The following is a 15,295-nucleotide window of genomic DNA, read 5'->3' on the forward strand; positions in this document are numbered from 1 at the left end:
CGCACAGACTTGGATAAAATAAATGAGCCAAGAGTCACCTTCTGACTTAATTTTGCCTTTTTACCAAATTCTAAATAAAGCCAAGAAAGCTTTCAGTGGGGGGGGTGGGGAGGGCATATCCTGTAATTGCCAAAATACACAAAATCTATTAACTTTCAGTTTGATGCCTCCTTGTTTCTAAAACATTTATAGTTAAGTGTCACTGGTTAATTATCTTTTCTGACTTCAACTTCTTCTATCTGTAAAATGAAGGTAGAATAATAGTCATAATAAAACTACTTGTTTTAGAGCATTGCATTGAAAATGCTATTGAAAAATAAAAAGAGCTGTGCAGGAGGTCAGGCAAGGTAGCAGCCAAGTAACAGCATCCTTGCATCTAGGCACCGTGAGTTTGGGGAGACAGGACTCCAGGCATCTCTGGCTGGTGGGATCTGCCTATCATCACCCCTGAGAGGATACAGGGAGTCAGCGAGAGACTTCTGGACCCCAAGAGGAGGACTAAAACAGTGGAAAACCGGCAAGTGGTCGCGTGTGTTCAATCTGTCTAAACCCGCCCGCAACTTCCACAGGCACGAGAACTTAAAGAGCAACAGGAAGTGAAAGGAAAATTAGGGCAAGGAAACAGATAAAAGAAATCACTCATGAGGAAGAATCAGAAGAAAACTCCAGGCAACATGAAGAACCAGTCCAGAACAACCCCGCCAAGGGACCATGAGGTAGCTACTGCAGAGGATTCCACCTATAAAGAAATGTTAGGAATGACAGAAAGGGAATTTAGAATACACATGTTGAAAACTATGAAAAAAATGATGGAAATAATGAAGGAAACTGCTAATAAAGTGGAAAATAACCAAAAGGAAATTCAAAAACAGAATCAAATAAGAGATAAACGATATGAAGAATATAAAAAGGATATAGCAGAGCTGAAGGAACTGAAACAGTCAATTGGGGAACTTAAAGATGCAATGGAAAGTATCAGCAACAGGTTAGACCATACAGAAGAAAGAATTTCAGAGGTAGAAGACAAAGTTTTTGAGATAACTCAGATAGTAAAAGAGGCAGAAAAGAAGAGAGAGAAAGCAGAACATTCACTGTCAGAATTATGGGACTTTATGAAGCGTTCCAACATATGAGTTATAGGAATGCCAGAAGGGGAAGAAGAATGCTCCAGAGGAATGGAAGCCATACTAGAGAATATTATAAAAGAAAATTTCCCAAATATCACCAAAGATTCTCACACACTGCTTTCAGAGGGCTATCGGACCCCAGGTCGCCTCAACTCTAACGGAGCTTCTCCAAGACACACTGTGATGAACCTGTCCAAAGTCAAGACAAAAGAAAAGATTCTGCAAGCTGCCAGGAGCAAGCGGCAGTTGACCTACAGGGGCAAATCCATCAGAGTGACTGCAGACTTCTCTAAGGAAACTTTCCAAGCAAGAAGACAATGGTCATCTACCTTTAATCTACTTAAACAGAACAATTTCCAGCCCAGAATTCTGTACCCTGCTAAGCTAAGCTTCAAAATTGACGGAGAAATCAAATCTTTTACGGATATACAAACATTGAGGAAATTCGCCACAACAAGACCAGCTCTACAGGAAATACTTCAACCTGTTCTGCACACTGACCACCACAATGGATCAGCAGCAAAGTAAGAACTCAGAAATTAAAGGACAGAACCTAACCTCCACACTGATGCAAAACATAAAACTAAGCAATGGACTCTCACAAAATAAGACGAATAGAATACTACCACACTTATCAATTATCTCAATAAATGTTAATGGCTTGAATTCCCCACTGAAGAGACATAGATTGGTGGACTGGATTAAAAAACACAAGCCATCCATTTGCTGTCTGCAAGAAACACACCTGGCTTCAAAAGACAAATTCAAGCTCCGAGTCAAGGGTTGGAAGACAATTTTTCAGGCAAATGGAATTCAGAAGAAAAGAGGAGTTGCAATCTTATTTTCAGATACATGTGGATTTAAAGCAACTAAAGTCAAAAAAGACAAAGATGGTCACTTTATATTGGTCAAGGGAAAAATACAACAAGAAGACATTTCAATTCTAAATATCTATGCACCCAATTCAAATGCTCCCAGATTCTTGAAACAGACCTTACTCAGTCTGAGCAATATGATATCTGATAATACCATCATAACAGGGGACCTTAACACTCCTCTTACAGAGCTGGACAGATCCTCTAAACAGAAATTAAACAAGGATATAAGAGATTTAAATGAGACCCTAGAACAACTGTGCTTGATACACGCATATAGAACACTCCATCCCAAAGATAAAGAATATACATTCTTCTCATCACCCCATGGAACATTCTCCAAAATTGATCATATCCTGGGACACAAAACAAATATCAACAGAATCAAAAGAATTGAAATTTTACCTTGTACTTCTCAGACCATAAGGTACTAAAGGTGGAACTCAACTCTAACAAAAATGCTCAACCCCACCCAAAGGCATGGAAATTAAACAATCTTCTGTTGAATAACAGATGGGTGCAGGAAGAAAGAAAACAGGAAATCATTAACTTCCTTGAGCATAACAACAATGAAGACACAAGCTACCAAAACCTGTGGGATACTGCAAAAGCAGTTTTGAAAGGAAAATTCATCGCTTTAGATGCCTACATTCGAAAAACAGAAACAGAGCACATCAACAACCTCACAAGAGATCTTATGGAATTGGAAAAAGAAGAACGATCTAAGTCTAAACTCAGTAGAAGAAAAGAAATATCCAAAATCAAATCAGAGATCAATGAAATTGAAAACAAAAGAATCATTCAGAAAATTAATGAAACAAGGAGTTGGTTTTTTGAAAAAATAAATAAAATAGATAAACCATTGGCCAGACTAACGAGGAATAGAAAAGTAAAATCTCTAGTAACCTCAATCAGAAATGATAAAGGGGAAATAACAACTGATCCCACAGAGATACGAGAGATCATCTCTGAATACTACCAGAAACTCTATGCCCAGAAATTTGACAATGTGAAAGAAATGGATCAATATTTGGAATCACACCCTCTCCCTAGACTCAGCCAGGAAGAAATAGAGCTCCTGAACAGACCAATTTCAAGCACTGAAATCAAAGAAACAATAAAAAATCTTCCAACCAAAAAATGCCCTGGTCCAGATGGCTTCACTCCAGAATTCTATCAAACCTTCAAGGAAGAGCTTATTCCTGTACTGCAGAAATTATTCCAAAAAATTGAGGAAGAAGGAATCTTCCCCAACACATTCTATGAAGCAAACATCACCCTGATACCCAAACCAGGAAAAGACCCAAACAAAAAGGAGAATTTCAGACCAATCTCACTCATGAATATAGATGCAAAAATTCTCAACAAAATCCTAGCCAATAGATTACAGCTTATCATCAAAAAAGTCATTCATCATGATCAAGTAGGCTTCATCCCAGGGATGCAAGGCTGGTTTAACATAAGCAAGTCTATAAACGTTATCCACCATATCAACAGAGGCAAAAATAAAGATTACATGATCCTCTCAATAGATGCAGAAAAAGCATTTGATAAAATCCACCATCCTTTTCTAATTACAACACTGAAGAGTATAGGCATACGTGGCACATTTCTAAAACTGATTGAAGCTATCTATGACAAACCCACAGCCAATATTTTACTGAATGGAGTAAAACTGAAAGCTTTTCCTCTTAGAACTGGAACCAGACAAGGTTGTCCTCTGTCACCTTTACTATTCAACGTAGTGCTGGAAGTTCTAGCCAATACAATTAGGCAAGACAAGGAAATAAAGGGAATCCAAATGGGAGCAGAGGAGGTCAAACTCTCCCTCTTTGCTGATGACATAATCTTATACTTAGAGAACCCCAAAGACTCAACCACAAGACTCCTAGAAGTCATCAAAAAATACAGTCATGTTTCAGGATATAAAATCAATGTCCACAAGTCAGTAGCCTTTGTGTACACCAATAACAGTCAAGATGAGAAGCTAATTAAGGATACAACTCCCTTCACCATAGTTTCAAAGAAAATGAAATACCTAGGAATATACCTAACGAAGGAGGTGAAGGACCTCTATAAAGAAAACTATGAAATCCTCAGAAAGGAAATAGCAGAGGATATTAATAAATGGAAGAACATACCATGCTCATGGCTGGGAAGAATCAACATTGTTAAAATGTCTATACTTCCCAAAGCAATCTACCTATTCAATGCCATTCCCATCAAAATACCAACATCGTACTTTCAAGATTTGGAAAAAATGATTCTGCGTTTTGTATGGAACAGGAAAAAAAATCCGTATAGCTAAGGCAGTTCTCTGTAACAAAAATAAAGCTGGGGGCATCAGCATACCAGATTTTAGTCTGTACTACAAAGCCATAGTGGTCAAGACAGCATGGTACTGGCACAAAAACAGAGACATAGACACTTGGAATCAAATTGAAAACCAAGAAATGAAACTAACATTTTACAACCACCTAATCTTCGATAAACCAAACAAGAACATACCTTGGGGGAAAGACTCCCTATTCAATAAATGGTGTTGGGAGAACTGGATGTCTACATGTAAAAGACTGAAACTGGACCCACACCTTTCCCCACTCACAAAAATTGATTCAAGATGGATAAAGGACTTAAACTTAAGGCATGAAACAATAAAAATCCTCAAAGAAAGCATAGGAAAAACACTGGAAGATATTGGAAGGGAAGAAGACTGCCATGGCAATTGCAACAACAAAAAATAAACAAATAGGACTTCATTAAACTGAAAAGCTTCTGTACAGCTAAGGAGACAATAACCAAAGCAAAAAGACAACCTACACAATGCAAAAGGATATTTGCGTATTTTCAATCAGACAAAAGCTTGATAACTAGGATCTATAGAGAACTCAAATTAATCCACATGAAAAAAGCCAACAATCCCATATATCAATGGGCAAGAGACATGAATAGAACTTTCTCTAAGGATGACAGATGAATGGCTAACAAACACATGAAAAAATGTTCATCATCTCTCTATATTAGAGAAATGCAAATCAAAACAACCCTGAGATATCATCTAACCCCAGTGAGAATGGCCCACATCACAAAATCTCAAAACTGCAGATGCTGGCATAGATGTGGAGAGAAGGGAACACTTTTACACTGCTGGTGGGACTGCAAACTAGTTCAGCCTTTCTGGAAGGAAGTATGGAGAAACCTCAAAGAACTCAAGCTAGACCTCCCATTTGATCCTGCAATCCCATTACTGGGAATCCACCCAGAAGGAAAAAAATCCTTTTATCATAAGGACACTTGTACTAGACTGTTTATTGCAGCTCAATTTACAATCGCCAAAATGTGGAAACAGCCTAAATGCCCACCAACCCAGGAATGGATTAACAAGCTGTGGTATATGTATACCATGGAATACTATTCAGCCATTAAAAAAAAATGGAGACTTTACATCCTTCGTATTAACCTGGATGGACGTGGAAGACATTATTCTTAGTAAAGCATCACAAGAATGGAGAAGCATGAATCCTATGTACTCAATTTTGATATGAGGACAATTAATGACAATTATGGTTATGGGGGGGAAGCAGAAAGAGGGAAGGAGGGATGGGGGTGGGGCCTTGGTGTGTGTCACACTGTATGGGGGCCGACATGATTGCAAGAGGGACTTTACCTAACAATTGCAATCAGTGTAACCTGGCTTATTGTACCCTCAATGAATCCCCAACAATTAAAAAAATAAAAAATAAAAGAGCTGTGCAATTTTGAGTTATTCTTATTTTGCAATAGATTTTATACACATACATACTTGCACCTAAGTGTGCACTATCTTTTTTTTTTTTTTTGGCAAAGTTTTGCTTTTACAAACAGGTCTATTAATTCTTACTATAGATACTGCTTTATTCCACCTTTGAAAGCAGATGCCACAGGCCACAGACTAATTCAAGGGGACTTTATTATTATTTTTTTTTTTTACAGGACAGCATCTGGTCTTCTGGCAGAAAATTTAAACAATTTTGTAGGCAGCGACAGAATTATCCCTTGGTAAGCCTGTTAATGGATTTTGGAATTTACTTGTACTCTTAGCCACCATTACTCTGTGGGGCCTGCTCCTCACTCTGTGTATTTTCTATGTTGGCTACACACATTGAACTTTTTTTTTTTTTTTTGCAGTTTTTGTCCAGGGCTGGGTTTGAACCTGCCACCTCTGGCATATGGGGCCGGCACACTACCCCTTTGAGCCACAGGCGCTGCCCCACAAGTTGAGTTTTTAAAAGTTAGTTTTATAACTAAAAAGAAAAATTTAATAACTCATATTTTATTGCTAATGTATTTTGTTCCAGTTAAACAAAATAACTGCAACAAAAAATAGCCGGGCGTTGTGGCGGGCGCCTGTAGTCCCAGCTGCTCGGGAGGCTGAGGCAAGAGAATCGCGTAAGCCCAAGAGTTAGAGGTTGCTGTGAGCCGTGTGACGCCACGGCACTCTACCCATGGGTGGTACAGTCAGACTCTATCTCTACAAAAAAAAAAAAAAAAGAAAAGAAAAAAAAATGTTTTATCTTATCATTGACTATTTTTGATCTGTTAATATTTCTTCTGCAATTTTAAATCTATCTTCTCATATTCCTATTAACCTTTCACTGTTAATATTTATTAATTTTTCCTTCTCCAATATTTCTAATAGAACTCTAAATCAATTCCCAAGAAATTTTTTTAAAAAGTATCAAGCAGAGACACAATGTAGGCTCCTACAGAGGACTGTTTTCTATATGACTATTATTGTCATCATCATGGTCATTTTATTACACAATAATTTACTTACATATATATTGAGGAAATTATTTTGTTAATAACAAATTCTCATATGCAATTACAGTATTTCAGTGCCTTAATTTTCTGTTGTTTATAACAGAATTCCTAAAATTGGGTATTGTATAAAGGAATTTCTTACAGTTCTGGAAGGTCAAGAGAGCACCTCTGGCGAGGGCCTTTTTGCTGGTGAGGATTCTCTGCAGAGTCCTGGGGCAGCTCAGGGCACCACATGTGAGAGGGATTAGCATTTTAACTTCTATCATTGATTTTATCTTTGGCATTCATCTACATAAAAGTTATTCAAGGGCTGGACATAGTGGCTTACACCTGTAATCACAATATTTTGGGAGGCTGAGGTGGGAGGATCACTTATAGTCAGGAGTTTAAGACCAGACAGGTCAATATAATGCAACACCAACACTACAAAAAAATTAAACAATTAGCTGGGCATGGTGGCACATTCCTGTAGTCCCAGCTACTCAGGAGGTTGAGGCAAGAGAATCACTTCAACCCAGGACTTTCAGGCTGCAGTAAGCTATGATCACACCACTGCACTGCAGCCTGGGCAACACAGCAAGACCCTGTCTCTAACGAAAAAAAAATTTACTCAAAATACTGGTAACAGTATTATTACATTCTATCCCTGGATGTGTCTTTAGACATTTAAATTTTTTTATTTTGTCCTTCTTATGAATGCCTGATACAACATTTCTGTTCATAAGCCTTTGTCTGCATTTGATTATGCCCTTAAGATAGATTCCTAAAGTAGAATTACTGGATCAAAGAATATGCACAATTTCAATAGTATGTATGTGACCTGACAAGTTATTTCACAACTAAGCTGTATCTTCCTGGCAGGAATCCATGAGAGATCTTTACTAATATGATATATAAAACTAGTTTTAATATATATTTCATTGAAAAATAATGAGACTGACCCTCCTGCTACGTGTTTCTTTTTCTAGGAATTTTATGGTCACGAACCTTGTACATTTTTGGTAGTAGGGGTTGAGCTGATTTTCTAATCAGTTTAAATAAACTCTCTCTGTATTAAGGCTATTCTTTGTTCAGTGAATGTAACATCATTATTATTATTTTTTTTTTTTGTAGATACAGAGTTTCACTTTATCGCCCTGGGTAGAGTGCCGTGGCGTCACACAGCTCATAGCAACCTCCAACTCCTGGGCTTAGGAGATTCTCTTGCCTCAGCCTCCAGAGTAGCTGGGACTACAGGCGCCTCTCACAACGCCCGGCTATTTTTTTGTTGCAGTTGAGTTGGGGCCGGGTTTGAACCCACCATCCTCAGTATATGGGGCCAGCACCCTACTGACTGACCCACAGGCACTGCCTTAGTGTAACATTATTTATCCTAGTTTTTTTTTTAATTAATTTATTTTTTTTATTGTTGGGGATTCATTGAGGGTACAAGAAATCAGGTTACATTGATTAGCCTAGTTTTTTATTAGTCTTTTATTTATAATTTTTTATGTTTTAAAGTTAATGTTTTAAATATTATATAACCAAATTGTTAAATTTGTCCCTATGATTTATTTGAGCTTGTAATTTCTTTCCCTATGACAAAATTAATTATATGCTCACATTTTCTTTTAGTTTACTACAGTTTCTTATTTCATTCATAGATCTATCTGAGATTTTTTTTTTTTTTTTTGTAGAGACAGTGTTTCACTTTATGGCCCTTGGTAGAGTGCCGTGGCATCACACAGCTCACAGCAACCTCCAAATCCTGGGCTTAGGCGATTCTCCTGCCTCAGCCTCCCGAGTAGCTGGGACTACAGGCGCCCGCCACGACACCCGGCTATTTTTTTTTGTTGCAGTTTGGCCGGGGCTGGGTTTGAACCGGCCACCCTCAGCATATGGGGCCGGCGCCCTGCTCACTGAGCCACAGGCGCCGCCCAATCTATCTGAGATTTTAATAAATAATTCAAGGTTACAGTTTTGTTTTTCCTCCCAAGCATATTTCTCAATTATTTATTAAATCATCTATTCTTTTTCTACTAATATTTAATACTTTTTATCACATAGTATTTTTATTCTTACAACTTGATAAGAGTTAACCCTTGATCTCTGCTCTATTCTTATACCAAAAACACATGTTCCTTACTATCATAGGTCCATAGCATGTTTTACTAGCCGACAGACACATCCCCCTAATTACTTCTACTATATACTTCTCAAATGTTCTTGCTTATTTTATCTGTTTATACTTTCAGAAGAATTTTAAAATCATTTCCTCAAGATTCCCAAAGAGTTCCATTAATATTCCAATAAACTCATAATTTGATCTGAGAAGAACTGACATCCTTATAATATTTAGATTTCCCATTCAGGATCATGCTATGTCTCACCACTATCTTCAGGCCTTCTTTTTTATAGATGGACAAACAGATAGATAAATACATTTCAGCAATTTTCTTCATAAAAGACTCAAGCATCTCTAGTCGTCCAAAGCACGGGCCTGGTTATTTTATGTTGTGTTTATAACTACTGTGAATGAGGTCGTCCCCTATAATTTCTAATTCACTTATAATAGTTTTACTAGTGCTCTGTATATACTATATTCTGTATATTCTGTTCTGTTGGTTCAGTCTACTAAACTTAGCCCTTAAAATACTTGTAGTTTATTCTTTTGAGTTTTCTAAGACAATTTCTACAAATAACAGCAACTGTCTTTTCCCTTCCAATAGTGGCAGGTTCAAACCCGGCCCCAGCCAAACTGCAACAACAACAAAAAATAGCCAGGTGTTGTGATGGGCACCTGTAATCCCAGTTACTCGGGAGGCTGAGGCAAGAGAATCACCTAAGCCCAAGAGCTGGAGGTTACTGTGAGCTGTGATGCCATAGCACTCTACGGAGGTCAACAAAGTGAGACTCTGTCTCAAAAAAAAAAAAAAAAAATGACAATGATGCTTCATTACATGCTTTTGAAAAGTTAAAATCAGTCACAAGCTTTGTAAAAAGGTAGTGATCCCAATACTCTGCTTCAGCATCCTAAGTCAGTGGAGGAAAAAGCTACTCCCTAAGCCTCCAGAGAAACCATGGGGTTTATTCTTCCACTTGAGTATGGGTATCTCAAAGTAAATTAAATCTAAAATAATAAGCTTAAAGACATTATCCTGCCTGCTTGAGGAATATGATCAGAAAGGAAAAAAGACGGAAAAGTGACGGGGGCCAAGCTGAGGAGTGGAAACAGCACTGGTGCTAGCACTGCCCGAAGAAAGAACAGCCAGTGCACAGCTTTTAAACACCTCTTCCTCCCCTTTCAGTCATTCTTATATGACTGACAGTCTGTCTCTACTAGCTTTTAAGATCATCTGAGGATAGAGTGTGTCTTATTTATCTCTGGGCCCAATTTTAGGACTTATTATAGTATTTTGCCCCTAATAGGAATATACATCCTTGTTAATTAAGAAAAAAAAAAAAAAAGACTTAGGCAGGAACAGTTAACCCTCTGTGATCCTTAAACAAGTGGGATGGCCTTTCTCACACTCAAGTTTTCTCATCTATAAAATAGGAATGGTAAACAGCATACAGCATACAGGGTTGTGTTAGGACTAAAAGATACTGAATATAAGCCACGCATCACAGTGGATATTAAACAGCATTATTATTATAAAGTTCAAGCAGCTTGATAAAAACTATCAATTTTCAAAGTATGCATTTAAAAATTACTTTGTTTTATAAGGATTCTTTACACATCTTCCCAGCATTATTTTTGTTTTCTCTCTCTTTTCTTGAATACATATTTTATATTTATTTATTTGTTTGTTTGTTTGTTTTTAAGACAAAGTCTCACTTTGTCACCATTGGTAGAATGTCATGGCATCATAGCTCACAGCAACCTCAAACTCTTGGGCTCAAGTGATCCTCTTGCCTCTCAGCCTCCCAAGTAGCTGAGACTACAGGTACATGCCACAACACCTGGCTGGTTTTTCTATTTTTAGTGGAGACAGGCTGTTCACTCTTGTTCAGGCTGGTCTTGAACTCCTGAATTCAAACAATCCACCTGCCTTGGCCTCCCAGAGTGCTGGCATTACAGGCATAAGCCACCATGGCTGGTCTATATGCTTAATTTAGAAGTATTCTTAGAACAATGCATAGTAGGTACTAATAAACTCTTGTTTTTCTTCTTTTTTTTAAGTTTCAGGTTTATATGAGGGCACATACAATTAGGTTACATTGTTTGCATCTGTAAGGTAAAGTCCAAGTTGTAGTTATGACCTTCAATGAATTCTTGTTTAATTGAACATGGGTAAACATAACTAACAGAAGCATATTTGAGGTTACTGAATCATAAACTACTAATAATATCTAGCAACTCAGGGGATTTAAAGATTTATAAGTGAACTGTGTATATGTTACCACGAGATGACAAATACCTTGACACACATGAAAAAACATGTTTTCAAAAAAACAAAATACAGTATTTGAGCTTACTTTGTCGTATTAAAGAAGAGTCTACCTGCTTCCATGAAATGAAAGAATTGCACATGTACCTTTTCCTTCCCAAGCATCAAAGGCATCCATCATTTTCTTCAATTCTGCTACTGAATAATAGCTCCAAATGTATTGAACGTTATTTCCAGCCTCTCTAGAAATATCGCAAAAATTAATGAAAATATACTACCTAAATATGAGTTCATGTACATACATACAGCTAACAAACACTAAGTGCTTATAATTAAGGAAAAAATAGGTAGGTATGGAGTATATGCCCCCAAGCATATATATGCACAAAAATACACATACACCCTGGATCATATACTAACCTACATTTGATCTCTTTATTGTGGTAAAGCATTTATTAATTCCACAGCATAGACCACAAAGTTAAATCAAAGTATCTTTTTTTTTTTGCAGTTTTTGGCCGAGGCTGGGTTTGAACCCGCCACCTCCGGCATATGGGGCTGGCGCCCTACTCCTTTGAGCCACAGGCGCCGCCCAAATCAACGTATCTTTAAAATCAAGTTTTTAAAGAAAATCAGCTAACTCCAAAACCCTAGAAAAGATTCAACTTTGACTAAAGCTTTTCTAGCATTATATAAGGCACTAATACATCTTATATAGAAACATCCTCACCTGTAAAGAATTCAAAAGCTGATGACATACTTCATCATTTAAAAAACAAGCTTACGGGGTGGCGCCTGTGGCTCAGTCCGTAAGGCGCCGGCCCCATATACCGAGGGTGGCGGGTTCAAACCCGGCCCCAGCCAAACTGCAACCAAAAAAAAAAATAGCCGGGCGTTGTGGTGGGCGCCTGTAGTCCCAGCTACTCGGGAGGCTGAGGCAAGAGAATCGCAAGCCCAGGAGTTGGAGGTTGCTGTGAGCTGTGTGAGGCCACGGCACTCCACCAAGGGCCATAAAGTGAGACTCTGTCTCTACAAAAAAAAATAAAAAAGCTTACATGGTCACGCTTTAGTCACTAATATGTGACCCAATCCAGTCTCCCAGGCAATTAAAAAAAGTTTGCTAAGTGAATTGACTTTTGTAAATAAGACTACAGGAAAAATATGGAGAGAATAACCCTTAAGAATTTACCATGATCGGTCCTCACCTGTAGCTCAGTGGGTGGGGCATCAGCCACATACACTGAGGCTGGCAGGTTTGAACCCGGCCTGGGCGTGCTAAACAACAATGACAACTACCACAAAAAAAAAAAAAAAATAGGCAGGTGTTGTGGTGGGCACCTGTAGTCCCAGCTATGTGGGAGGCTGGGGTAAGAGAATCGTTTAAGCCCAAGAGATTGAGGTTGCTGAGAGCTGTAATGCCACAGCACTCTACTAAGGGTGCCATAGTAAGACTCTGTCTCAAAAAAAGAAGAATTTACCGTGATCAAGTCACAGAATTCTAAAGTTGGAAGGGACCAAATTTTAACTTCAAATTTCATCATTTTCTCAGAAGAGGACAACAAGGTGCAGGCTGGCCTTGGGTCTCTCAGTGGACTTGCTGCCTTCCAGACCAGTGTTTCTGTGGCCTAGAAGACATTGAGCATGTGGCTTTCCTTTTTTTTTGTTAAAGCCTCTCAGGGGACTCAGATGCACCCTTGCAGTTGAGAACCACTGTACTAAATCAAGTAGATGGCCCATAGCTTATGTATACTGTATGTGAAATAGTCTGAACTATAATCCCCTCACAAAGCAGGCCTATTGCAACAGCTCTGAGGCCTTACTCTATTACTCTTGTCTACTGAGAGGTATTGATGATGGTCTTTTCAGGCAAGCACAATATTCCATGCAGTAAAACCTCTTAGAAGAGATCAAGATTTTGTTCCTTTTTACATAAATGCAGACATACCTTTTAAAAATGCTTTTACTGTGAATTCTTCCTCCCAGCTGCTTATCGATAGCATCTGTTCCATCAGTTTTTGTGCCATATACACCAATAATTCTACTCTCGCAGCTTGCACCAGATGTGTTAAGATAGTGGAGAACCCAAACTGTTGGTTTATTACAAACTAAACCATATGAATCACAGAAGTCTGTTAAAGCCTGAAGCAAAAATATATATATAATTTAAATTTAATTCTAGAGTAAAATAAAAATCAATTTGCTCTATTATTTTCCTGTACAGCTATAATTTCAGTTGGTCATAAGGGAAATAAAAAGATTATAAATTTCAGCTTAGTCTTTATGCCTTTAAAAACCAAACATTCTTTTTTTTAATTAATTGGGGGTGGGGGGGTAAATAATCACAAAAGTACCAACCAAAATTCCAACACCTTTTCATCTAGACTCTAGAGAATCCTTTTCCACATGGAAAATAAAATTCCATTTTATTTCCTTCTCTTTTAGCCTGCCAACATCACCTTTGATTTTAAAATCTTCTTATAATAATTAAAAGTTAGATCTTTTTCTTTTCCCTTTAGAATATTTTCCCCCAAATTTCCCATTTGACCTAATCTACCTTTCACTTTCTACTGACTAGCCCCATGGCTGATCCTTATTTTTAACTCCAAATTTCAATCTTGGATTAACCAGATTACCTTTGTTCTGTTATAGTATAAGACAGGAATATATGAACAATACATACTGTCTGAACTCATTTGCTATTATCTACCTATTCATTCATTCACTGGAATATTAAGTTCCTACTCTGTGCTGAGCACATTCTGGAGATTAATGGTGAACAACGGTGAGATGGAGTCTCAGCCCTCCTGCAGATTACAGCTAATGTAGAAGATGGACATTCAACAGGCCGTCAGCACGCTGTATATGTAAGAAATGCCACGAGTGAGACTACAAGGTGATCCGGCACATTGAGCCAAGGGCTTTACCCAAGGGCTGCCAAGGCCTTCCCTAACAGGGATGCTTTTATTGCCTTAAGCACCCTGAGAACCAGTACTTTTTTCTGTTGTGGGTACTGATGTACCCCAGGTGTCTGAAATGTGCTTGATATAAAGGAGATGCTTTGTATTTACTGATTCAGCAAATGAAAACGGGGTCCTAACATGTCTTGCACTTTCATTTAAAATAGCTATCTAATTCCTGTATTGGCTTTTAACTATACTTGCATATACATCTGTAAGAATTCCTGACCATACCATGAGCCATTCAAAGGCAAGAACAGGATGGTATATTTCTTGATGTCCCACACAGTCCCTTGTACAGTGCCATATATGTCACAAACTCTTGAAATAATCATACATTGGCTGATAGCATGAATGTGGGCCGCAGCGCAGTAACCTTTTAAACATGAATCTTAACCCTTCCCTACCTTCTTAACCCTTTCCCTACCTTCTCATCAGACTTTTTTAGCTCCATTCTGCAGATGTGACAAACACCATTGACAGACTATTGGTTGACAATTTGATTTATAAATAACTTTAGTAGCAGAACCCATATAATCATCCAAATTCCTAAAGGGGATATGGAATCAAATCAACTTTCTCTCTTCATACCACACTCCTAATAACTAACCATCCATCAGCTTGCCTCCTAAACACTGACATACAAATCAAAGAATTCAAACCAATTCAGATCAGTTCTCACTTTAAACAATTCTCTAGGAAAAATACTTTTCCTAAATACCCAAAGAGGCTAATTAACAGAAGGTATAGTACTTTCAATAAGACAAAAACAGATAATGAAGCTTTTCAAGCCACGAACAGAGCTTTCAAAGGTGGTTTAAAATAGAAGCACCTTTAAAATAATTTACTGATCTCAAAGTGAATTAATCACACTAATGCTTTAAATTAGTAACAAACTGCTACATTCACTAAATCAGGAAAGACATTTTGTTATTTCTTGTGACCATTCTTTTAAAAACTCATTTTAGTAAACAATATAATAGCACTATGTCCTCGCATAGTCTAGTATTTCTCTTAATTTAAACAGAACTTGAGGAGCAGAATTGTTCTATAAAAAAGCCATCAAAAAGCATTAAAACTTCAATGAGGAATATAAATTCAACAGACCTTTGCAAGGCAATGTCTTTCCTAGATTTTTTGGCCTTAAAAAATAAGTAGTAGTA

At 37.7% G+C, this 15,295-nt stretch overlaps 1 protein-coding gene across 8 annotated transcripts in view; it reads right to left on the reverse strand.

Annotated features, from left to right (window-relative positions):
- The window catches only part of KCTD18 (potassium channel tetramerization domain containing 18), a 41,743-nt gene that overhangs the window by 20,624 nt on the left and 5,824 nt on the right, over positions 1–15,295 (reverse strand). For 6 of the 8 annotated variants that reach the window (XM_053596288.1, XM_053596286.1, XM_053596284.1 and 3 more), the window contains 2 exons: positions 13,121–13,314; positions 11,323–11,417 (listed from right to left, as the gene is read on the reverse strand). In XM_053596288.1, the coding sequence (XP_053452263.1) occupies positions 11,323–11,417; positions 13,121–13,314 (289 nt within the window). The remainder of the gene's footprint in view (positions 1–11,322; positions 11,418–13,120; positions 13,315–15,295) is intronic. The other 2 variants (XM_053596290.1, XM_053596289.1) reach the window with 1 other exon arrangement.

Source organism: Nycticebus coucang, chromosome 7 (genome assembly GCF_027406575.1).
Source record: "Nycticebus coucang isolate mNycCou1 chromosome 7, mNycCou1.pri, whole genome shotgun sequence".
Lineage (NCBI taxonomy): Eukaryota > Metazoa > Chordata > Mammalia > Primates > Lorisidae > Nycticebus > Nycticebus coucang.